The sequence below is a fragment of the Macaca mulatta genome, chromosome 8 (genome assembly GCF_049350105.2).
Source record: "Macaca mulatta isolate MMU2019108-1 chromosome 8, T2T-MMU8v2.0, whole genome shotgun sequence".
Classification (NCBI taxonomy): domain Eukaryota; kingdom Metazoa; phylum Chordata; class Mammalia; order Primates; family Cercopithecidae; genus Macaca; species Macaca mulatta.
The window spans coordinates 723,753-748,061 of NC_133413.1; the positions used below are offsets into that span (position 1 = coordinate 723,753).

General features: G+C 47.9%; 1 protein-coding gene across 9 annotated transcripts in view; it reads right to left on the reverse strand.

The window, feature by feature from the left end:
• Positions 1 to 24,309, reverse strand: part of LOC144330659 (disco-interacting protein 2 homolog B-like) — a 174,431-nt gene that overhangs the window by 99,194 nt on the left and 50,928 nt on the right. For 4 of the 9 annotated variants that reach the window (XM_077942898.1, XM_077942897.1, XM_077942899.1 and 1 more), the window contains exon 1: positions 9,882 to 10,027. The exons of 4 other annotated variants lie outside the window; for them this stretch is intronic. In XM_077942898.1, coding sequence (XP_077799024.1) covers positions 9,882 to 9,899 — 18 coding nt within the window. In that variant the 5' untranslated portion in view covers positions 9,900 to 10,027. Of the gene's footprint in view, positions 1 to 9,881; positions 10,028 to 23,665; positions 23,784 to 24,309 lie in introns of those variants that run through there. One more of the 9 variants, XR_013397000.1, reaches the window with a different exon arrangement.

Here is a 24,309-nt window from a genome sequence, read left to right on the forward strand (position 1 = left end):
CGGGAATTCACCTTTGTCCGGGAGAAGCAAACGCAGACTTCACACACTCCTGTACAGGTTTGCTGGCCGAGAATCTAACTGCACTGTCCGATTCCAGATGTGCTGGTTCCAAGGAGAACGTTCGATGCCTGGCATTTATAAACGGTATCAGTGGGTTCTAATGGGACTCCCAGGTGGCCGCATGAGGGACGGAGCTGTTGCCCTGCTACCCCGAGCCAAAGCAAGGCTGAGAGGCACACACCACAGGCCACATCACACTCGAGCACCGACTCTTGACCGTTGCTCGTTCGTGTGTTAAGAGTTCAGGGAGCCGGACGCGGTGGCTCAAGCCTGTAATCCCAGCACTTTGGGAGGCCGAGACGGGTGGATCACGAGGTCAGGAGATCGAGACCATCCTGGCTAACACAGGTGAAACCCCGTCTCTACTAAAAAATACAAAAAACTAGCCGGGTGAGTTGGCGGGCGCCTGTAGTCCCAGCTACTCGGGAGGCTGAGGCAGGAGAATGGCGTAAACCCGGGAGGCGGAGCTTGCAGTGAGCTGAGATCCGGCCACTGCACTCCAGCCTGGGCGACACAGCCAGACTCCGTCTCAAAAAAAAAAAAAAAAAAAAGAGTTCAGGGTACAGGCGACAGACAGGCCTGATCTCAGCCATGGGACAACAGTGACTGCCCACAAGTCCCGTATCTAAGCCCCGACTTGCCCATCCATCCTTCCTTCAGGAACAATGCCCACCTCACAGTGCTGCCATGAACGCTAAGTCAGCACGTACATACACAACCAAATTCATTGCAATTGTGCTTTCTACAACAAGTTAATACAACCAGGCACTATCATTGAGACTGAATAACCAATATTAGAACAGAAGATCAGGCCAGGGATGGTGGCTCAGACCTGTAATCCTATCACTTTGGGAAGCTGAGGTGGGTGGATCACTTGAGGTCAGGAGTTGCAGACCAGCTTGGTCAACATGACAAAACCCCATCTCTACTAAAAATAAATTATCCAGACATGGTGGCACACACCCTGTAACCCCAGCTACTAGGGAGGCTGAGGCATAAGAATCACTTGAACCTGGGAAGTAGAGGTTGCAGTGAACGGACATCGTACTACTGTGCTCCACACTTCCAGCCTGGGTGACAGACCAAGATTCTAGTAAAAAAATAAAAGGTCAAGATGAAAACTGATTGAAGTATATGGAACATGGACCTTGGCAAACATAAAGTTCATTAGCTGGTACTTGATCAAGTTGTTGATTTCTTCATTACAATCTTGTATATCCTTCTAACACGGCTCAAAATGTTTACATTTGAGCACACCTCGAGTATAACAAAAAATAAAGTGCCTATATTTCATAAATGAGCAAGTTCCAGTAAGACTGCATCCTGCTCTAGTTAATCCTTTGACAATGTAAAACTGAACCATCCTGACACAGCACTGACACATGGTACAAGAAAAATGACCTCCAATTAAATCGCTAGATTTAGAGAACACATAAATATAGTTTATCACGAATTTACCAGCGATTAGCAAGATTTTAAAGGAAGAAAAAGTATCGGGACTGTAACTAGGAATAAAGGCAAAAATAAACAAGAGAAATTAGTCACGTTTAAATCAATACCCTTTCTGTGGGGCCGTAATAAACTATATACAACAGGTGTGCAAGCTGTCATGCTAAACTGTCACCAAGCTCTCTATGAAGGTAGTAAGAGCGTCCCAAGTCACAGAGCCTCATATTCCTATTTAAATGCTACACAGCCAACACCACACTCGGCACGCAGTGAGAACTCTGAAAGCTCTGAGGAACGCATGATGGGATGAAGGGCCCCAGTCCTGCCATCACCCTGCTGCTTATTAAAAATATAAAACAAAGCCCTGCCTTCAAGGTGCTCAGATCTAACTAGTACAAAGTTTTGCTTTTGACAAGTTAACTACGAATGATGAAGACACTCAACAGCTGTGCGAAATGTAAGGCAACCTAATAAGAGGAACTTGGCTGAGACTAAACCCAGAGATGGTTTTTTAACCACAGAAGAGGAAAGAACTGAAGAACCTTACAGAAAGTTGACAGCAATTTCTGTTTCTCTATGGTACAACCTGGAATTTACCTTTGAGATAGACTGTCCTTCTGTTCTGAAAAATCAGATTATTCTTGCAATCCTCCATCAGGACTGAAATTCCCAAAGACATGGAAAACCAAGTACTAATTTTAAAACCCCCCAAAAAAACTACCTATGATCTTAGATGTGAGATTTAATATTCTCAAATTCCAAATTTGGAAATATTTTGCACAAAGTCCTTATTTTCCCTGTTTACTTGAAAGCTCTCTATTCTTTTGTCCTAAACATCTTCTTTCTCATCCTTCCAAACAGTATCTGAAGATGAACTTACATATCGTTTTCAATGTTAACAAAGAAGATACTACATTTGTCATGAACTGTTTATATTCACAACTCTAGGAGAGATTTTGCTACATCGTGAGGAATAACACGAGGCAGTAAATACGCCACGAATAAAGAACAGTAGAAAGTGGACACATTTCCTGATGAGTGCCGATTTCTCATTGAGCTGCTGACAAAGTTATAATACAGAAAGGTAGACAGCTGCTGTGTTAGTTCTACCTCACTTAAGTGACCAAGTCATTGTTGTTTCGGTTCCCTCTCTCGTCTGGGGATGAGACACACCTCACAGAGCTGTTTATGATTTCAGGAACACACACATCAATGAAGTGACTGTTCCTAAATAGTTGCAAAGGATATAGCAACCTGCCAAATTTCAACTAGGTTGTAACAAACAACTGTTTTCATCCTACACTCTCCGGTGCCAGCGAGATGGTGTGTTCTTGGATCCCTGCGGGAGCCCTATTCCTGGTGCCATAGAGCACACACACATTTACATCCACATAGTGTACGTATATGGTACACTGTAACACGTGTACCTGCATAGAGCGTACACACATCCGAATACGTAGAGTGTACATAAGTGCACTACATGGGTACAGAGTGCACACACATCCAGATCCATGTGGTGTACATGCATAGAGTGTACACACATCCAAATATAGTGTACAAACAAGTTCACTACGAGTGTAAAAGCATAGAGCATACACACATCCATATAGCAAATGTACATAAGCTAACACGTATGCGCATGCATAGCACATACACCCATCTATATGCAGTGTACACAGGTATACTATACCTGTATGTACATGCATATGGCATACACATGCACATCCGTGCGTACATAGGTATGCTATTTGCTATATGTATACACGTGCGTATAGCATACACTCTTATCCAAATGTACGTAGGTGCACTACAGCGTGCATACACATGTGCAGTGTACACATATGCACATGTATACAATGTACATCAGTACACTAACGTATAAAGCGTATACACATATGCAATAGTGTACATACATATGCAGCATGTATATGTATTACTGTGTACATATCCAGAAGTTTATTCAGTGTGCATAGTGTACATGCATGCTTGTGTGCACATATGTATATATACTCTGCAGAAATAATGTGCACATACCCACATGATGTATGTACACAGGCATGTATATGGCATTAAATACATGCATGTATGTACACATGCAGAACAGATAGGTGTCCAAGTGCGCATATAACCATAGTGACCATAGATACACATACACATGTACATGCATGCCTACAGCATGCACGTGTGTAGGACACAAATGTAGTGTACATACCTATACATTGTAAATACATGCACAGTGGAAATATACGTAGTATGCGTACACCACATACACACATGTACATTTATAGAGTACACATATACTGAGACCCAGAACGGGTCATGAGTATTAATACTGCGGAAACGCTTCCAGTTCTACCTAAGTGAATTTTTTTTCAAACTATAATAGAACTCATACAAAAAGGGTTTTAAGGAAATGAATAAAGCTAGTGACAAAAATCAGTGGGAAGGGCACAACCACTTTCCCTCAGAGTTCTGGGCCTGACTGTGGAAGTTCAGAGGTTTCCTAATGCAGTACACGTCAGAACTGACTCACGATAAAGCGCTCCTTAAAAATTAAAAATGTGTCCTCATGTTTTGGCCTTTGAGACAAAGCCTCTTAGTTAATCGAGTTCTGACTGAATTTTACTCACAGTACTCTGGCAGATTCTTCATTTTCTGGTGAGACAGACGAATGTCCCAGGGTGAGGGCAATGCCAGCCCTTTCAGGGTCAGCTTTTCGAGGAGCGATGTCTGGCAGAACACAATCCAACACCATAGTAGGATCCCCCACCCAGCCACTTAGACACTTTCGGGGACTTACTCTGCTTGTTTCCCTTTCTTGAATTCAGCTGGGGGGGAAAAAACCCAAAAAAATCAAAACCAAAAACAAACAGCCCATGTGTTTGTGTGTCTGAAAAGTGAATACATCCACATCCAACTTTCTAAATGAGACACGGCAGGTATGATGGTCACTGAACAGTGGCCACTGTTGACAAAATACAAAGTCTTCTGCAAACATGAACGAGTTTCTAGGAATACAAAAGTCAAGGGAATTTACTTCACATATTAAAGCTGTCAAGGGTGCTCACCAAAAATGTACTTAGAGGTTTTCCTTTTAAGTTATTTTTTAAGATTTTTAAGTTGCAATACTTAAAAAGCCTCTGGGAAAAGAAAGGATACAGGTATCTGGAAGATTTATACTAAATGATTTTCATGTCTTTTTGATAAAGTTAAATAAGGTCAGCCTTGAAGTAATGGCTTCCACTACTCTGAGGCTGTGGATGGAATCCACGCCACCAGACAATTGAATAAACAGCAAGGCTGCACACACAGGACACAGGCAGTGAGCCAGCCTGACTAGTTGTCAGCTTCTGGGTCAGTTCTACCCAGTTCTGCCCAGGCCCCACTGGAGATGAAAACCTGCCCTTTAGAAGCCCTTCAAAGCCCACCTTTCAAAATCTAACCCTCTTCAACTGAGGCCCAAGTCCAAAAATCTACTGACATCTTAGCCCGCGTTAGGCCAGCTGTCGCCTAGCCTTTTTGGCACCAGGGATGGGTTTCATGGAAGACAATTTTTCTGGGGGGTGGTTTTGAATTGCAACTGTTCCACCTCAGGTCAGGCATCGGATCCTCATAAGGAGCACCTCCGAGATCCCTCACATGCAGTTTACGATAGGGCCCCAGCGCCTAGGAGAACACACAGGTTATGAGAGTGCCCCAGCGCCTAGGAGAACACACAGCTTAAGATAGGGTCCCAGAACCCAGGAGAACATGCGGCTTACGAGAGGGTCCCCGCGCCTAGGAGAACAGGTATTAAATGAGTTGGCAAAGCCAAAATCCACCGGATCTACCCCTCCAAAACAAACATACACCACTGCCCAATATTGATGTGAGCCAAAAACATGGAAGTCCTGAGGGCCCACACTGACCACAGCCAGATGCCACTTCTGAAAGAACCAAGCACGTGCCTAAAGATCACCCGTGATGACCCAGGAGAGCAGCTTTGAGCAGAGACAAAGGTGTAGGAGAGGCACATGGGCCAGGGTGCTGGGTGTGCCCGTCTTTGTGACCTCACTGAGATTGCTGACCTCTGGCCCTTGGTGTCCGTCCTATGGAGGAGGTAGGCCCCCAAAATCCCTGCCTCCCTTCAGCACTGACTGAGGCGGTCCTGAAGTCTCCCCAGGGCTGAGACTGCTTCTAATTCCTGTTAGCTGCACACCCACATAAAAAACAAAAAACAAAATATCAAGTATGCAGACAGGAAAAGAAAAATATGTGAATCTTCCCTTATTCAACAGGCATTTAAAGAGTAACTGGAAAATTGTGATAGTCTTTAAACAACCACCAGCTATCACGTCGTGTTGAAATGTTTTAGCTAATCAGGAACCTGTGTGTTACAGGAAATCAGTTGACAGGTCCCAAATAACCTCGGAGCTTATGACCTGACCCCCACTCACGTGCATCACCTCTCCAAGAGGAACGTGTCCTGGACACCTTTCAAATGGTGAGGAAGAGGAAGAAAGGTAGCTTTCCCTCAACCCCACAAAACAAGCTCGACCCCGAGGAGCCCGGAGAACAGCAACGTTTGTTTAGACGCTTTCCCACTGACCTTGTCAGAGCAAACGTTCCCATCCCACACCGCCCGGTGTTTAACTCTCCCTGGGATACCAGCAGCCGCCAACCCTCAACAAGCTGGAAACAGAGGCCAAGCTGACAGGAGGCCTCTCTCCATTCCCTACTGAATTCGCTCAGGACACGGATGTTCCCAAACACATACGGCCCCGAGTATTCCACACTTGGAGAACATTCAAACAACAGACGCTGCGAAGACGTTCCCCTAAAGAGAAACTCAGTTTCTAACTTCCCTTAGGGAAAAATATGAGACCCAGAACTTTCCAGAAAATCAAGTGTGAGAGGAAGCCACTCACCTCTGGCACTTCTTAAACCTGCCTTCCCGCGGGTGCTCAGGGATGTCCCCGCGCCAGCCCCGTCCACCCAGGACGGCAGCAGGTCTCAGGCAGCCAGCACCTGGGCAGCTGGCGAAGCAACCCCAGGGTGAAAACGCCATCCCAGGCATCACTTCCCGGAGCCCCTCAGCAAGAAAAACAGAGGTGGGACAGAACCGAGGGCTGATTCGAGGCTGGGGAGCCACAGACCCGCACAGCTCAATCATCGGACATGCTCTTCTGTGGACAGAGCCCAGGGAGAGGCCAGCAGAGACCCTCGTGCCGGCTCCACGGGCCAGCGTCCTCCAGGGCTGCAAGTTTGTGATCACAGCTTCAGAATTTGGTTCCAGAATCTTCCGGAATCAAACACGCACCAAACTGTAAAGCTGCCAGGACAGCAGGGCCCAGGAGCAGGCTCAGGGGAGGACCACGTAGAAACCCCACACACAGCATACACGTGTGCATGTTTACTCCACACATGCCACCCCTTCACCCAATACTATGCATGCAAACGCATGTATGCACTCCATACACACCCTCAAATACACTCACTAAATATGATGCGCGTACACACTCCACACACACTGACAAATACATGCAACACACATGAACATGCTCACTGCAGCCACACCTGCTAAATACACTCACCACACACGCACAAACGTGACACACCTGCACACTCATTCCAGACATCACACCCCTCACCAAGTACACAGGTACACACACCCCCCAAGTCGAGAACCTGCAGACTCCACAAGCTTTGGTTTCCCCCACTGTTTCTCTCATCACATGAGATCCACACACAGGTGTCATTTACTGACATCTAACACCCGGGGAGGCCCTTAGACAGAACTGCAGTCACAATTCGGCTTCATTCAGGCATTCATCACCAGCCTCCTGAAGCCACCTCCTGTCCCCACGGGGAGGGAGGCCGAGACCGGAGACGTCACTGGGCTTACAGATCCCCAGGCTGGCAACCCAACGAAATGAGGAGGGCTTGGCCACGGCCCTGGAGGGAGATGGGTACTGGGCTCAGGTATGCGGAACATGAGTCCTCATTTCCATACCGTGTCACCTACGACTGCGTCAGGTGAAAGCCAGTGGTTTGGCATTCCTGGGATAGACAGTCCTGGAATTACAAGCAAAACTTTTTATTCCTCCCCTCTGAACACATGAGGTCCATGGTCCCCTCACATCTAACACTGGCAATCAGAATCGGTGACTCCTTGTCCACCTGAGGACCACCCAAGAGGATCCACACACCTGCTACAACAGCAGCACAGCACCTGGTCTGCAGGGGAGCAAAACAAATCCCCCCTTTATGAATAACACTGGATTACCCCGACACTGGCAGCCTGCAGTGTGTATATCGTCAAGCCCCCACATCTGCGCCACCTGCAAGAGGAAAACAAGCCCTTAGTCCAGGGCTCTCAGGACAGCCTGTGAGGAGGATGCTGGCACCCTTCTCATCTCCCAGTGGAGAGGAGAGAAGGCCAGGGTCAGGACTGGTGTATCAGGAGGGTTGGGGTTCAAACCCCATCTGCCTCACAGAGCAGCCCTTACCGTTCAAGTGACTTCTATCATCAGCCTTAAAATGTACCACAGTTACCAGCAATTCTGAGTGCTGTTCCTTGGGACGTCATAAGCAAACATTTTGTTAGAAAGATTTTGCCAAATCTGCTTTCAAAATCCTATGCTATGAAATGACTAATGAAAATTTGAGCTATGAAATAAAGCACATAGTTAAATGAATCCCAAAATGACTATCACGAAGGAAGCTTTAACTTGAAGTGAAAAATATCCTCTAAATGACATCAGCCAGAATTATCTTCAATCATTACTGATCCCATAACGCTTCAGGAATTACACAGCATCATCTCAGATATGAGCTTAAAACCATTAGCTGAATGCACATTTCAGCACAACCAAAGTTCTGCTGTAATAAGCAGCACAGGTGTCTCTGGAGAGGATTTTAATTGGGACTACAAACGATGTACACGATCGTGGTAAGAGGTTTCATGCTGGCTGTTCTCCAAGGTGCGACACAGAGAAACACCACTAACCTCAAAGACACCTGCTGCTTTGTAATGAGATGAGAGATGATGTGGACAGACTACTGTAAATATTTGAAAAGGAGAAACAATGCAAGGAAAGAATCGTATCAGTTTCCCTTTACATTCTTAGAAAAAAACGATTTTTCTTTTGGGATAATTTAAAAACAAAATGACATTTCTGGATTTTTTTTTTTTTTTTTTTTTTTTTTTTACTTTTCTTTCTGAGACTGGGTCTCGGCTCTGTTGCCAAGATTGGAGTAGAGTGGAGCAATAGCAGCTCACTGTAGCCTTAAGTGATCTTCCCACCTCAGCCTCCAGAGTAGCAGGCACCACAGGCACGCACCACCACACTCAGCTAACTTTTCTGTTATACAGATGGGGTCTTGCTATGTTGTCCAGGCTGGTCTTGAACCCCTTGGCCTCAAGTGATCCTCCTGCCTTGACGTCCCAAAGATTTAGCCTAAGCGACCATGTCTTATCGGAAAATAGACATTAGAGCAAATGCATTTCTGTAAGATTTTCTACCTCTTTTCACTGGGGAAAAAGGTAACTTGCCTCCAAGGGTCGGAGACAAAGCTGTTACTGCAGACAAGAGCGCTGTGCATCCCGGGAACCGCTACACCACGAGGCATGGCCGTGCACCCTGGATGCAGGAGTAACACACGAGGCTAGCACAGGCAGATGCTGGCCCTCTCCAGAAGTAGGCCTATCCTTCCTCCTCTCCTCAGCCCCCTCTCCCTTCAGGCCTCAGTGGCTGCTGACAGGGGAGAGGCCACAACTAGAGGAGGCTCTCAACTCCACCAGGGACAGGAGCCCCGGACGCTGGGGACTCTACTGCTGCCCTCTGCGCCCACCTCCTTCTGGTCCAGCCTTCTCAGGAGCCAGGCGTGGCCACTTTGACCCTCTTTCCCTTCTGTGGCTCCTACAAAAACCAGTTCAGCGAGCCCAGGCTGCCTCACACTCCAGGGACACCCGGCACAGGCCACCTCCATGACCTTATCCAAGCTCCTGGGGCCAGAAGGGTCTTGCAATATTTCACTTTCCAGTTGAGCATCCCCAGCCTGAAATCCAAAGTGCTCCGAAGAGCATTTCCTTCGAGTGTCATGAGGAAGCTCGGAATGTTTCAGGTTTCGGAGCATTTTGGAGTAGGGACTCTCAGCCTTAATTTGAACCTCTTCAAGGAAGCCACATACTGAAGCCCCCGATGTCCACCCTACACAATCCCAGCACACCATCTGAAGTCCTCAGCAACAGATTTTCTTTCTTCAAAAATAACCACAAGTCACAAACTCACACGCAATCACAGAAGGGGGTTGTGGACACCCGCACAGATGATGAAATTTAACTGTCACATTTTCACCTGAGTAATTTAAAGTCATTCCTCAAAACACACCTGTTTTACTGATTGCATTTTAAGGTGAACACACACAAATCATTTCAGGGAAACAAACGTCACTTTGGGCTGCGTGTGGTTTCTTGACTCCCGTGAATAACTCCGTTCACCCTCACTTCTGGATAAGGGAGACGATGCAAAGAAAACTGTTAAAACAAAGACATGAAAACAAGTTTAAGAAGGGTTTGAAAGGTTCCTCCTGTCCCCCTGGAGGGGAGACGAGGACACTTGGAAAGCTCACGGGGGACAGGAGCACAGCCTCCTCGGTGTGCCATGGACGCCGCCTCGCCAAGGGGAGAGGATGATGCCTGGAAGACTCACAGGGATGGGAGCACAGCCTCCTCAGTGCTTTCTACACTCAGCAGCTTCAGAAATTCCTGCAGAAGCAGAACACATCATGAGAACTGAGATTGGAACACCCCAAAGAAAGGGGACGAGGGGTCAAAAAAAGCATTCGATCATTGCCAAGGAGGGCGGGCATGAAGCCGCTTCAAAGACCGTGTGAGAAGTCACTCATAGGCGTTTCAGAAAATAAGGGTAGCGCGAGATTGCTGGATCAGCTCAAACAGGCTGCCGTCCCTCAGGCCATGAAGTCCCTGAGATGAGCCTCTCACTGAGCAGAAGTCACTCGCATCTCTGCCAGAGAAAGTACTACAAGCTGACACAAAGCCTCATGAAACCTGGGCTTCAGCCGGTCGACAATAGTGAGTCTGACATGGTACATCCCTCCAGATGGTTAAAGACCCCAGGGGTTCATCGGACAACCTCAAAGGGCTGTGTCTGTCCAGCCCTTTTGAGTTCTGGATGATTTTTCCTAATGTACTATAAGCAGCATGTTCCAGTAGAGACGTCATTAACTGACTCTGGGTCCTCTTAATTTTGAAATTACAAACACACTTGGCCAGGCACGGTGGCTCATGCCTGTGATCTCAGTACTTTGGGAGGCTGAGGCAGCTGGACTGCTTAAGTCCAGGAGTTTGAGTCCAGCCTGGGCAACATTGCAAAACTCCATCTCTACAAAAAATACAAAAATAAGTCAGGCATTGGGGACACGGGGAACATGTGCCTGTGGGTCCTGGCTACTCAGGAGACTGAGGCAGGAGGATCGCTTGAGCCTGGGAGGTTGAGGCTGTAGTAAGCTGTGCTCACACCACTGCCTGGGCAACAAAAAGGTTTTTTGTTTTTTTGTTTTTTGTTTTTTGTTTTTTTTTTGCCTGTCTCAAAAAAACCAGAGAATAAGAATTATATACCTGACTAGCCCAAAATAAAAGAGGCCTTGTGGAATGACCTGAAACACAGCTGCAAATTCTGGCAGGGCCTCCCCTGGCTTGATTTGTGGTGAGTGCAGGACCGCTCTGAAGGATAGGACCCCAGGCACCTTCCGAGACTAGACCTTACAGTACAACTTCCCTTCGCTGGACGGAACACTGACCTTGGAGCCTGGGACACCCTGGGGCAGTGCCACCATCCTGAGGCCGCCATGGCACAAGCAGGCCCTACTATCATGAAGCCTGGGACACCCTGGGGCAGTGCCACCAACCCGAGGCCACTGTGACACAAGGGGGCCCTGGTGCCACTGAGAGGCTGCACAGCAGGTCCAAGCCCAGGCCAGGAGTGAAGAGGCTCCACATCCTTTCAATCCCTCCAGCTGAGTCCACAGATGTCTTCGAGCAGAAATGCATCACCCTCAATGTCCACGGGTAAGTTTTTGGACACAGAATCTGGAAGAATAAAAGATGGTTCTGGGCTGGTTGGTTGCCGGCTCGGATCTCTCCTCTTTCCACACAAAACCTGGCTCACACCAAGCAGCATCTAAGTCCTGGAAGATCTGCTAAACACAAGTGCAGTTACAAAGCGGAGAAACTGGAGGGGGCTGGGCTGGGCTGTGCTCCAGTGGCACCAGCGTTTCTCAGGAAGACCCCGGGCATTACAGGGTCCAGGGCAAGGGCTTCCTGGGATCCAGGACATGGAACAAGAACCCATTTCCCGGTCCTGTTGAATATGAATCGTCTAAGGGCCGATTCCCTCGGAGGACTGAGCACCACCCCACAACACCTTGGTATGGGTATGTTATTACATACGTTGGTATGGGTATGTTATTACCCATACCAAGGTAATAACAAGCCCGTTACCAGCAGGAGGCTGGTGATGAAGACATGAGGACCAGATGAGCACGAGGGATCCTGACAGATCATCCCTCGCACCGAGCAAGGGGCGGACAGTACCCACTGTTCCTGATGCATCAGCCCTGGCACTGAGCGAGGGATGGCAGCACGGCCTATGCCCCTGCAGATGCAGAGGGATGTGAGGGCGGCGCAGGCTGGGCTTGGAGGTTAACTCAACCACCTGCGCTTGCACTTCCGTTCCTCATGGCAGGGAGGTGAGGCACAGGCAGCATTAGGGCTCACCTTGGCCCCGGGCTGCACTTTTTTCTGCTTATGAGTCGTGCTCGCTTTACATGGACAGACATAGCTATAATAATGGTTCCCTGATTATTTCGCTGCCTACATAAAGGGCTTTCAGAATTCACTTCCATCCTTAGGAAAGGCGGCCAACACCAGGCTGTCTCCCTTAAGATGCCACGTCTCATATGGGGGAAAAAAAATCAAGAGAAATCAAATAAAGGCCATAAAATACATCAGTTTCAACACTAAAATTTAATAGTACGCTTTAAATTGAAGATGAGTTAAGTCACACTTCCAAACCTCTGAAAGCACGGTTACTGGGAGGGAATGGTTTGCAACACACAAACGCAGCTCTGTAGAAGTGCCCAGGCTGGATGAAGGCTCAAACGTCAGTGCGAGGAGAAAGTCTGAACAAACTCTCTCCTGCCCTGCTGCTGTCCTCTTCCAAAACACACTGTTTATCTGTCAGTTTAGAACAAGGCCTAGGGAGGTGGGAGGCAGGCCTGGGAGGGTCACCTAGCATCCAAGCTCCTCACTCACACAACCGCACCAGGCTGAGCTGAGCAGTACACACAAACACGACTAATTCTCCCCAAAAAGACGGAAGGCAGCACACTGCCACGCCAGGCACCCTGCAGACGAGAAGATTGAGGGGAGCCAGAGGTACCATTAATCTTGCTTGCATGGTGGAGGGAGAGGAATAATGCCACTCACTTGAGTGTTGCACAATTCTTTCTAGCACTGAGTGGCAGAAAACAAAAATTATAGATGCTTCCTCAGATAAACGTTTCTGAAGAACTGAACATAAATTACGTTCAGGAAATAGCATTATGAATGCCTCAAGTGCTTCTGTTTTCAATAATCCCAGAGTAATTCTATAAACCCGGGAATCAGTCTCACCCAACTCCAGGATCACGGCCCAGGTGACGTGGGCACACACATATCCTGAAGCTCCAATGCTCAACTAAAGTGGCGCGAGTGAAAATGATCCTGGGTATAATTTACACGGACACAGGAAGGTGGCTGAGCCCCAAACCCCTAAACCATGAAGACCAGTGTCCTTCAGGGGCCTCATCTCTGTCCTTTCGCAGCCTCTGGGAACCACCACTCTGCTCTCTACTGACACAAACGCCCCTCCAAGGTACAACACCAGGAAGATCATCATTCAAAACTGAGGAACGTGGCAGAACAAAGCTGTCAGGAGATTTTAATCACCAACACCACTTGTTACGTGACCCAAAGATGATTAAAATCCCAGGCCCTTCAAGACTGAATGCTATCTATACTTAAATGCATTTAATCATCATATTGAGGGGTTATTCCTTTGTTTTGCTGCAAATATATCCAACTGCTGTAAAAGGAAAAGGCAATTTGTTAACGAAGCTTCTTGGAGTGTCTCAACAGGCCTCGAGGTAGCATAAAAGGCAGGACTTCCTGGCAGAAACGCTCAGCTCTGAGGTCAGGTGGAGTTCTTGAGCACCAACCAAGGCAAAATAAGGTCGAAGACCACACCACACTTTCCTCAATCACATCTTCATTCCACCTTTCCTTCTATTTCTCACGACTTCACTGGGAGAAATTGTGCTGAAAGAAAATGGAAACACACACATACATAGGAGACCCTACAGATGCTGAGAATGGGTGCAGCCATCACAGTCCGAATGTCCTTTCAGGGCCATCTGACCTGGCTGGGATCCAAGTATCCAAGGGCAGGATTGTATGTCAGACCCGTGAAGCCAGGATTACAGCCACTGAACGGCAGTTTTCCATCCCACGGAACCCGGCCTTGCTAGGGGCTTCCTCGGGGACCACCGACCTCAAGCCACCACCCGTCAACTACTTCAGCTAACCTACATCATGGCAGAGGCCTCTCCAGGCAGACCAGCCCTGCCCAAGTCCTGTTCATGGCAAACCCTCCAGACAAACGTCCTTGGCCGCCTCCGGGAGGCTGTGCTCGGAAGGTGCCCTCATTTACTTCTGTGGCTCTGAGACATTTAACTAGAGCCCAACACATTTCTTCCTGTTCACATAGTATTGAGTTAAAAGATTTTTATGAGTAAACTTTCACTGGGAAAAATACCATTTCAGGAGCCCCAGTGACCACAATGAAAATGTTTTTACCTTCCCTTACGTGACATCGGCAATGCCAGGTCCAGGAAACGTTCTGGATCTCAGATAATGGCATATCCACTCATAGTAAGTCTTGGTCTTGTTTCACAAGCTATCAAATGCTGCCCAGAAGCAGGAAAAACCCCACAACGTGGCAGGGAGGGGCGACCAGCGTGAGTTCTAAGGCCAGACCACCCGGGTCTGCTGACAGCGTGGTAAGGGGCAAACAGTGCAGGGTCTAAGGCCAGACCGCCCGAGTCCCGCTGACAGTGTGGCTTCAGGAGTTTCCTAAACCCTCTGCTCTCCAAGTTTCATGTCAGAAAAATGCACTGATAACCGTGTCCACCTCGTTTAAATATGTATATATATACACACACATATATATATACTCCAAACCTACAGCCCTATAAAGGTCATTAATCCTAGTTATCCTCAAGGCATTGAGCGATCAATAATGAGCCATCCCTCTGCTGCTGACCTGCCTCAGCCCCACCCTCCGGAAACCCCACATCCATATCAGCCACACAGGATGAGGCCAGGGAAGGAGCAGGACTGTGTCTTGGGAACTTAAACTCTGGAAACTGAGTTAAATCGGTGCCGCTCAAATCTTGTCACCAACTATCTTGTTAAATTGGGAGATTCCATCTCTGGGGATCTTGAAGGAATCTGAGGCTCTACATTGAGTGAGATGAGCACTCGTGCTGGAATGAGACGGCAGGGAAAGCAACCGAATCTGGGGTCGCAGCTGCCTGAGGCTTGAGTCCCACCGGGAAAGTGGCACCAGGGCCCTCAGGACAGTGGCGGAGGTCCCAGGAGGCAAGTCCCGGTGCAGAGACTCATGGACCCAAAGATTGCTCCAGGGCCAGGAGGGGCTGCTGCGCTGACAGCCACGAGGCAGGCAGCCTTCGAGCTCCTCCAGCTGCCATCCTGCAGGCAGGGAGGACAGTGCCCAGACCACCCCGGGGCTCCCCCGAGCCTGCCAGGCTGGTACTTTTACTCCAACCACTGACAAGAGTCCCCATGTTGCAAGCTAGGTTGAAACAGTGCCTCAGGCCTCGGGGCACATGCATCCCCCTGCAGGGCCGGGATGGCTATTTCCACACATCCCCAACTCACAGCAAAACTTAAAAATGAAAGTCGGAAGATACACAGCCAGGAAACCAATGCTCAAGAAGCAACTCCAGGGCGACTCTTCCTAGAGCTATTGCTATTGAACATCTTTAAAAACATTTCCAGGGTGACTTCCTAGAGCTATTGCTGTTGAAAATCTTTAAAATTCTTCATTTCAAAATTAGCTTTTATTACACTGTCTTCCCTATTCTATCAAGACTCTAGAAAACAAAACCATTACAATTTCCAATTCTATCTTATAGCAAGTTAGAAATATGTTTCCTCAAAGGATTCTATGTGTTTCCTTGGCAATATCCTTTCCATGCCCCGTACTACTGCCCACAACAGGGAAGGCTTTTCCAACCCAACCCAACCCCACCCAACCCAAGCCAACCCAAGCCAAGCCAAGCCAAGCCAAGCCAAGCCAAGCCAACCCAACCCAAGGGCCCTGAGACAGGCCCCTAACGAATCGTCTACAAACTCTTGAGACAGGCTTGCCCTGACAAATCATCTGCAAACTCCATCTTCCATTAAAAACAGTATCGAAAATGAGCATATTACCACTTTTTAAAAATTACTGTAAAGTGGACAGTGTTCAGTTCTGTGAAGTTCAGCACAAATATTCCCATAATCGTCATCACACAAGCAGAGGAGTCCAACAGCCCCAAACCCACTCACGGGGCCTCATAAGCATACCGTCCCATTCTCAGCAACCACCCTCTCCGTGTCCTCCCATGCCTCGGGTCTATCTTTTGCGAGTGTTGTGGCAAAACACTTGCAAAATCACGATTTCCTGGGCATCGTGCTTGGAGGTGCACCCAGGGTGTCCTGTGATCAACAGCCAGGCCTCGGGGCTGCTGGGTATTTATTATTCCACATATGGCTGTGGCACATTGTAACCTGTTTTGGACAACTATAGACAGCGCTATTAACATCTGGGCACAGTTTTTCTTAAACATCAGATTCTGTTTCTCTAGGGTAAATACCCAGGATTGGGGTCACCGGGCCCCACGTTTGTGAGAGTTCAGTTTTGTAAGAAACCGCCAAGCCGTCTGCACCATGCTGAACCCCAGCATCGCACAGGAGTCCTGACTGCCTGTCCTCACCAGCCCCTGGGGCTGTCGGAAGACCTTAGTCAGGCGCTCCAGCAGGGGTGTGAACAAATTCACTGCGGCTTCGGTGCACATCTCGGTGCAACCAGTCACGCTGAAGGTCATTTCAGATGCTTTCGGGCCATCCTCCCGTCCTTCTCAGCGAAGCATCTGTTCAGGTCTCTTCCGCTTTTAAGTCAGGTGGTTTGTTCTCTGTCATGAGCCATGGGAGTCCTGTGCATTCTGGATACGAGTCCTTTGCCGGCTGCATGGTTCATACACATCTTCTCCCCATCTATCGAAAATGTGTCTCTTCAATTCCCTAGGGGTGTCTTTTATATTAGAAGTTTAATTTTGATGAGTCTTACCTACTTGTTTTCTTCCTTGATTATGGATCATGGTATGGCTAAGAGCTCTCACCCTAGGTCTCCACAATTTCCCTTTCTTCTGCAGGTTTTGTAGTTTGGTATTTTACATTCAGGGCTATGGTCCACCTTAATTTTCATACAGAAATTTCTCCCGGTTTTCACTCTTTTGCATACGGCTGTCCCATAATTCCAGCACCATTTGTTGAAAAGACTCAAATTCCACTGAACTGCTTTTGCGTCTTTGGATCTGTTCTGGACTCCACTCTGTCAGCTGACCCGTGTGTCCATCCTGAGCATAATTTATGACTTTAGTGGCTGTCTCTGTGAAAAAAAGTAACTCTGTCTGGAAGCAAAAACCACATTAGAAATGCTCTAAATAAGATTCTTCCTGTTGTCAGGAGAGCAAAGCCACTGCCCTAAGCAGAGGTGAGGCCTCAACAGCTCCCAGACACAACCTTAACACACAATGGGGAAGGGAATTCATTTCAAGGGCCACAACGTGAGACCAGCATAGCCATGAAAACTGCAATAATTTCACAACAGAATGAAATTCATAAAGAACTGCTGAGAAGCGTGTGATAAGTTACATAAATCACTGTTCCTTAAATTCTGACGGTTGACTAGAACAGAAATAGCTTCACGGTACAGTTCAAACAGGAGAAAGGTAGGTAGGGGTGGTTTCCACACCACACAGGGCCTGCAGGAAAGGGACACTCTTCCTCTAAACGGGAGATCCCGGGAGTGATGTGATAAACCATGGTGAGAGGCACGGAACTGTTCAAGCCGGAGTCGCGGCCTTTGCCCACCACGGAGCCTGTGTCCATGAACGACGAGGCTCAAATGTCAGGCCGGGGCAACCGAGGCAGTTATCAGGGGACAAGAAAACGAGCGCACGGTGGAGGCAAAGGTCTGAAATCACGCGGCAACTTCGAGTCAAGTGGGACAAACTGACTCAAAATACAGGTTCCAAAAACCATCACAGAGAGCTGTTCCTCGGCTCTGGAAAGGCTAAGTGACTAATGCCCACACTGAGCATCTGCTCCTAGAGACGACCCTGGTGACCTAAGGCCCAGCTGCTCCGAACCCGCGCTGAACCTCAGTGAGGAAGTTTGTTGGTATCTTACGGCACATTGACATATTCCCTTAAAATCTGGTATTTCATCAACAATGCAGGAGCCAGCTTTGACTAATACACATTTCGATTAAACAAGATAATTTACACCCTGACCATGCCAGGTAAGAGGTTTACTACAATCTTTTAACAGAGCCAGAGGCTACAGTCTGCTCCTACACAACACCATGTCTCTACAAGTTCAATAGGTTTTTACTTTCCATGTCTTCACTTGCCTAGTGCTAGAAAGCAGATTAAAAACAGAAGGAACCCAGAAACACCATTGAATGAGACTCAAACATCTTGCAGTCATCATCGTGATGAGATATTTATTAAACAGAAATGTTCTCCCCTGTAGAAAGCAGCACACATCAACACGCACTGATAACTGTCGCCAGCATTCCAGATCATCTTCCCTTCCATGGCCACAGTGCAGGGCAATGGACCACGCACACCTGCAGACCCACGGAAAGCGGGGTGACACAGCCGATTCTTGTAGCAAGCAGGCCAGGGTGCACTCAAAGTGCATCTCTTTCCAGAGGTCTGCCATGGAAAGTTACACATTTATTCCACGAGTTAATGGCACTGCACCAAACATTTCTGTAAGATTCTCTAAGCAAGCATTTCCTTCTGCCTAAAATGGCCCGACACAAACTGAAAAAGCTCTTGGAGCTGCCAAAGACTTCAATATCCCCTTAACTATTGTCATGCACATCCATGTGAAGAGACCACCAAACAGGGTTTGTGAGCGCAACATGGCTGTTTATTTAACCTGGGTGCAGGCGGGCTGAGTCCAAAGAGTCAGCGAAGGGAGGGAAGTGTGGGGCCGTTTTATAGGATTTGGTTAGGTAAAGGAATATTACAGCCAAATGGGGGTTGTTCTCTGGCGGGCAGGAGTGGGGGTCACAAGCTGCTCAGTGGGGGAGCTTTTTGAGCCAGGATGAGCCTGGAAAAGGAATTTCACACACAAAAAAAAAATCATCGCTTAAGGCAAGGACTGGCCATTTTCACTTATTTCTGGTAGAATGTTATCAGTTAAGTCCAGGCAGGGCATTTGCACTTTTGTGATTCTTCAGTTACTTCAGGCCATCTGGGCGTATGTATGTGCAAGTCACAGGGGACACGATGGCTTGGCTTGGGCTCAGACGCCTGACAACTATAGTCTTTACTTTAAGGTGTGGGGTAAGATCATATAATCCCCAACTAAGCTCCTGATGCTGTGTGTGGCATCTAGCAACAGCATGTTCCATTCCTGGATTACATTTGACTCAAGAGTCCACAGTGAGAATGATTTCTGGTGAAGGAAACACCAGGCAGGAGGGTGATTCCACTGGGCAGCTCTTCACACACAGCCCAGGAGCTGGGGGAAGATGAAGAGGCCCACACGCGTCCACCGTGCTCACGTCCCCTTGGAATGCGCCCCACTCCTAGAGACCCGGACCCAAGGGAAATCTGACCTGAAAATGGGCAAACCCTCACTTTGGCAGAGGGACAGGGACTCGGGGCCACAACTTGACCTCAGAGCAACACAAGTGCAGACACAGCACCCCAGGACACCCTCTCCACCCAAATTCAAGGAGGAAAACCAACCCCCCGCCCCCTTGCGGAAACCCCCAGCTGCTGCAGCAGACGCTTGCCGGCGTGTGCAGTCTCTCCCGTCCCACGTTCCGGGCTCAGCACCTGTGCCTCAGCCCTGGCACTGCCCGCCACACCCACAGGTGCGCCAGGAGGAGCAGGTCCTAAGGTCTCCACTGCACCAAAGCCTGCAAGGCAAAGGGGCAGCTCCCTTCAGCAGGAGTCCAGAAGCACACACTGCACCAGCGTCAAGGCGTGAGAATTCTCCCCTCGGTCTCCGAGTCTCCAGTCTGTTGCCCGCCACGGTCTTCTGCCAACGGCGAGGCCCAAGCTGGGCGGCACATTTGGTTCTCACCATTTCCCTTGTCAAATCAATACTGCAAACACATCCAATTCATCCTGTCACTAAAAATAAAATAATCCGCCATCTCCATCACAGATGATGCAATCAGGTTTTCATTACCAGTTTTTTGTTTTGTTTTGTTTTGTTTCTATGAGATGGAGTTTCTGCTCTGTCGCCCAGGGTGGAGTGCAGTGGTGCGATCTCGGCTCACTGAAACCGCTGCCTCCCGGGTACAAGTGATTCTCCTGCCTCAGCCTCCCAAGTAGCTGGGATTACAGGTGCCTGCCACCATGCCCGGCTAATTTTCATATTTTCAGTCCAGACGGGGTTTCACCATGTTCACCAGGCTGGTCTCGAACTCCTAACCTCAGGGGATCCACCTGCCTCCTTCTCTCAAAGTGCTGGAATTACAGGCATAAGCCACCACTCCCGACCATTACTGGTGTAATTTCTAAGCCATTCTCTCACACCCACGCCCATTTTTTTTTTTTTAAAGAACCAGCTTTATGCCTATATTTTTTCCAAGAGACCAGTTACCCCATTTCAAGTACAAATAAGACACGGTGTTTAAAAACCAAAAATGCCCATTTGCACAGAAGTCTCCAAATATCCAGTCGATTTAAGCCTTGAGAATAAGATCAAGCTGTTGGCTGAATACAACTTCCCTTTCCATGTGTCTGCCTGAGAGTTAGACACAAGGACGAAGCCACGAGCTAGGGACATGAAGGCAGGAACCACCAAGGTAGCCGAGACTCCAAATAAAAGCTGGAAGGACCAACACAAATGCACCACACCCTGCACACCCTCCTCTCCTTCCTTTTCAGAATTTCCAGAGGATGAAACAGGGACCTTCTCAGACATCCCACGGTGCAGGCGGCCAGAGGGGAAGGCGGCGGCAGCCTGAATGAGGCGACCGGGAAATCACATTCCACAAACAGAAATTCTCCATGTGCTTTACATCCTCTGTCTCTGAAGAACTATGCCAGTCTAACAGTGGCTAGAAAACCGCATTCAAGTGTCATTTCCCATTTCAAGCAAAGAAAACAGTGGTGGGGCATGAGGGAAAAACATAGCCATGTGTTCTGGGCTATTAAATAAGGTTTTTTCTGTTATAAACGTATAATTTTACACTCTCAGATTTCTGTATAATTGATATGCTTCCTAATTAGCAGACATAGTAATAAAAAGTGAATTCCAAGTGTAAGATCGGAGGAACCGTTCACATGGCTTCAGGTTCTGCTACTGTGTTTCAACTTAAGTAAATGATTCTGTGTGTTGGTAACAAGGCCTGAGAGTCTGTGTGATAGTCAGTGTGGCTGTAATCAGGGTTCGTGTTGGTTCCCTAGCAGAGGATGTTACACTGTTACATTATCTTCTACAAAAAATCCTGAAAAAATGAAGGCTGAATAAACATACACACCCTCCCAAAATAATCCAAATGTCCACCGATATGAAAAACAGATGAATTACGGATTCCATCGTGGAATATTCTTCAGCAGTGAAAACAAACTATAGCCACAGGTGCCAACTAGGATAAAGAAAACCTTTTAAACACGCTTAAAGTGAACTGACTAGGCAGAATTCCATTGATTACAGGCATCTGCTCCAAAAGGGTACTGTTCTGAATCCTGTGATGTAGAATGATAGTTAGCAACCCTGTTTCGGGGCACATCTAGAAAAAAGCAAAATAATGACTACACAATTTTAAATTCTTTGTAAATTATAACTATTACTATGAAAATTCTAAAAATGTGAAAATCTTCCCAACTGTTATTGGATAAGCTTCAAAATAAATACCCTGGCATTGCTTGCCACGCCCACAGTTGTGCCAAAATAAATGAAAATATAGCCCAAGTTAGTAGAATTGAAACCTGAAGATGTACGAGCCGTCCCTGCCTCGCTATCTATACATCGTGTAGAAATTTAAGAGCAGGTAGTGACACTGCAATGCAAGGCTCAAACCAACTGGGTATTTGGAAACTTCTATGCAAAGTGGCATTTTCGGTTTTTAAACACGGTGTTATTTGTACTTCAAACAGGTAACTGTTTGGTTCCCTTGGAAAAAATATAGCCATAAACCTGGTTTTAAAAAAAAAAAATACGGGAGTGGGTATGAGAGAGAGTAGCTTAGAAATTTTAAAAGTATCAGCAGGGAGCAGTGGCTCATGCCTGTAATCCCAGCACTTTGAGAGGCAGGCCCAAGGGGCCTTTGAGGACACCGGTCTCCTCTGCTGCCTGCCTGCTGGACTGACCCCCCAGGACATTCACTGGGTTTCCACCCCGTCTCATTCAACATCCCAAGGGTGGTCTTCATCCTCATCTGGGGCTCAGCTCTACCCCAATTTCCTAAATCTCTGCCTTCAGAGCCTGAAAACACCTACGCCCAGGGTCACCCTAAGTCCACGTTTACCCCAGAGAGTCCCAATTTTATGTTTTCCAGGCATCGCCTTAGTGATAATTTATCCTGTAAATTCCAACTGCCTTCACGCCTCACCCCTGCTGTCTCCCAGCAGACCCCACTCAGATGCACATGCTCCAGACCCCACACCCAGGTCTGTGCATGCTGCCCTGCTCTGCCCATGTGGGGACCACCTCTCTTTCTTGAGGAATCAGCTGGCGATCATCTCCTTGTGGAGGGCTGCCCTGACTTCCAACTCTCTCCAGCAAAGGCAGAAGCCGTCCTCGGTAACTTCCCCAAAACTCAGGCCAAGTATGAAGATGGTGCAGATGCTAGCTGTGCCTGGGATGCCAAGGGCAGGGTCCACAGATGCTCTGCACATGGCCCGGGGCACCGCCTGAACACAGCAAGTGCTGAAGAAATAAAACTGACGTGCGATGACCTCTGATAGGGCCTCCTTCACCATCCACATCTGTCTCCCCTCTGGACAGTAAAATCCACAAGACACAGAGGGCTTGTCTCACTCATCTTCAAACTCCCAGGGTCACCCTGGCAGGTAAAGGGGACACAAATGTCTTCTGAAGGAAGCAGCTGGTTAGCTGCCAAGTTAAAGGGCCTCTGAAATTCAGAGCTCTGCATAGGAGTCCAGCACACTTTATTATGAATGACTCCAACCACGGCAGAAGTGGGCGTGGAACCAGTGCTAACCAATTCAGGGTTTGTTCACTGTTTCTCAGTTCATTATCACAACGCATTCTCACAGAGCAGCCGCGCACAGATCCTCATACATCTACACAGAGTGGGACGATGGCGCTGAGTCACATCAACGTCCTGTTGCAGACTGGGAGACACCGGTCAGACACGGAGCCAGGCAGAGCACAGACTTCACGTTAAATCGGCTCCGTGTAAACAGCACTCCCTACCAGGCCCTTTTCTATCTGCACAGCTTCTACAAATTCAACTCTCGCACCTGACACCTAAGAATACTGCACACCCCCATGTGAATCCCCTACTCACCTCCCAAAATGACCCGGGTGGCCGAGTACAAAAAATTTCAACATAAGGGAACTGGAGGGCATGTGGGGCTTTCTCGAGTCCCTGCTGCCTCCTGATGGGAAGACCCAATGCTTCACACCCCTAGTGAAGGGCGGGTCTCTTCGGCCCCCAGGCGTTGACCCGGAGCTTAAATCAGCATTAACTAATTTCACTTTCCAGGAGCAACTTCAAAGGCCTGCAAAGCCAGAGAAGGGAGAGGAGATGGAACACGCCCTCACCTCAGACCTGCTGCAGGCACGTACTTCTCAGATGCGTCCCAAGGTGCACAGCGTGTCCGATGCCTGTTTCACATCCACCGACCTGCAGGTCTTCTATGTGGCATCAGCCTCCTGGGCACTGGGAACAAGAGGTATAATGGCAAGTCCCTTCTACAGCAAAGGTGAGGCAAAGGGACCCAACACATTGGAACTGACCTTTTTCTGACAGTCTCAAAACAGAAGTAAAATACTGTACAGCCAACTTCCCCTCAAGCAGGTTTATTTACCTGTGACTCAGAGGCCATGACAGACAACTTCAGGTTCTTACCGATTCCTATTTTCCCCATCCAGGAAGCCTTTGTTTTTAATATCGTACGAACTTGCCATTTTGTAGGCCAAAACCAGCAAATATTGGCAGTTTCCTACAGTTCAACTGAATAAAATATGATCATGGCCTTTTGTGAAACCATGAAGAAAAGGTGGATATTTCAATATGTGTTTCCAGACTGGCTTTGTTCCTGAAGCGGTAACTCTGTTCACTCAGGATTTTAGACACTGAAGAATGAACATCAATATCCCACCAAGAAAACCAAAGGAATGAAATAATTTTGCATCCACCTTGGAGCCTTTTTAGGACAAGGCGGGACACAAACTTCTAAAAAGCT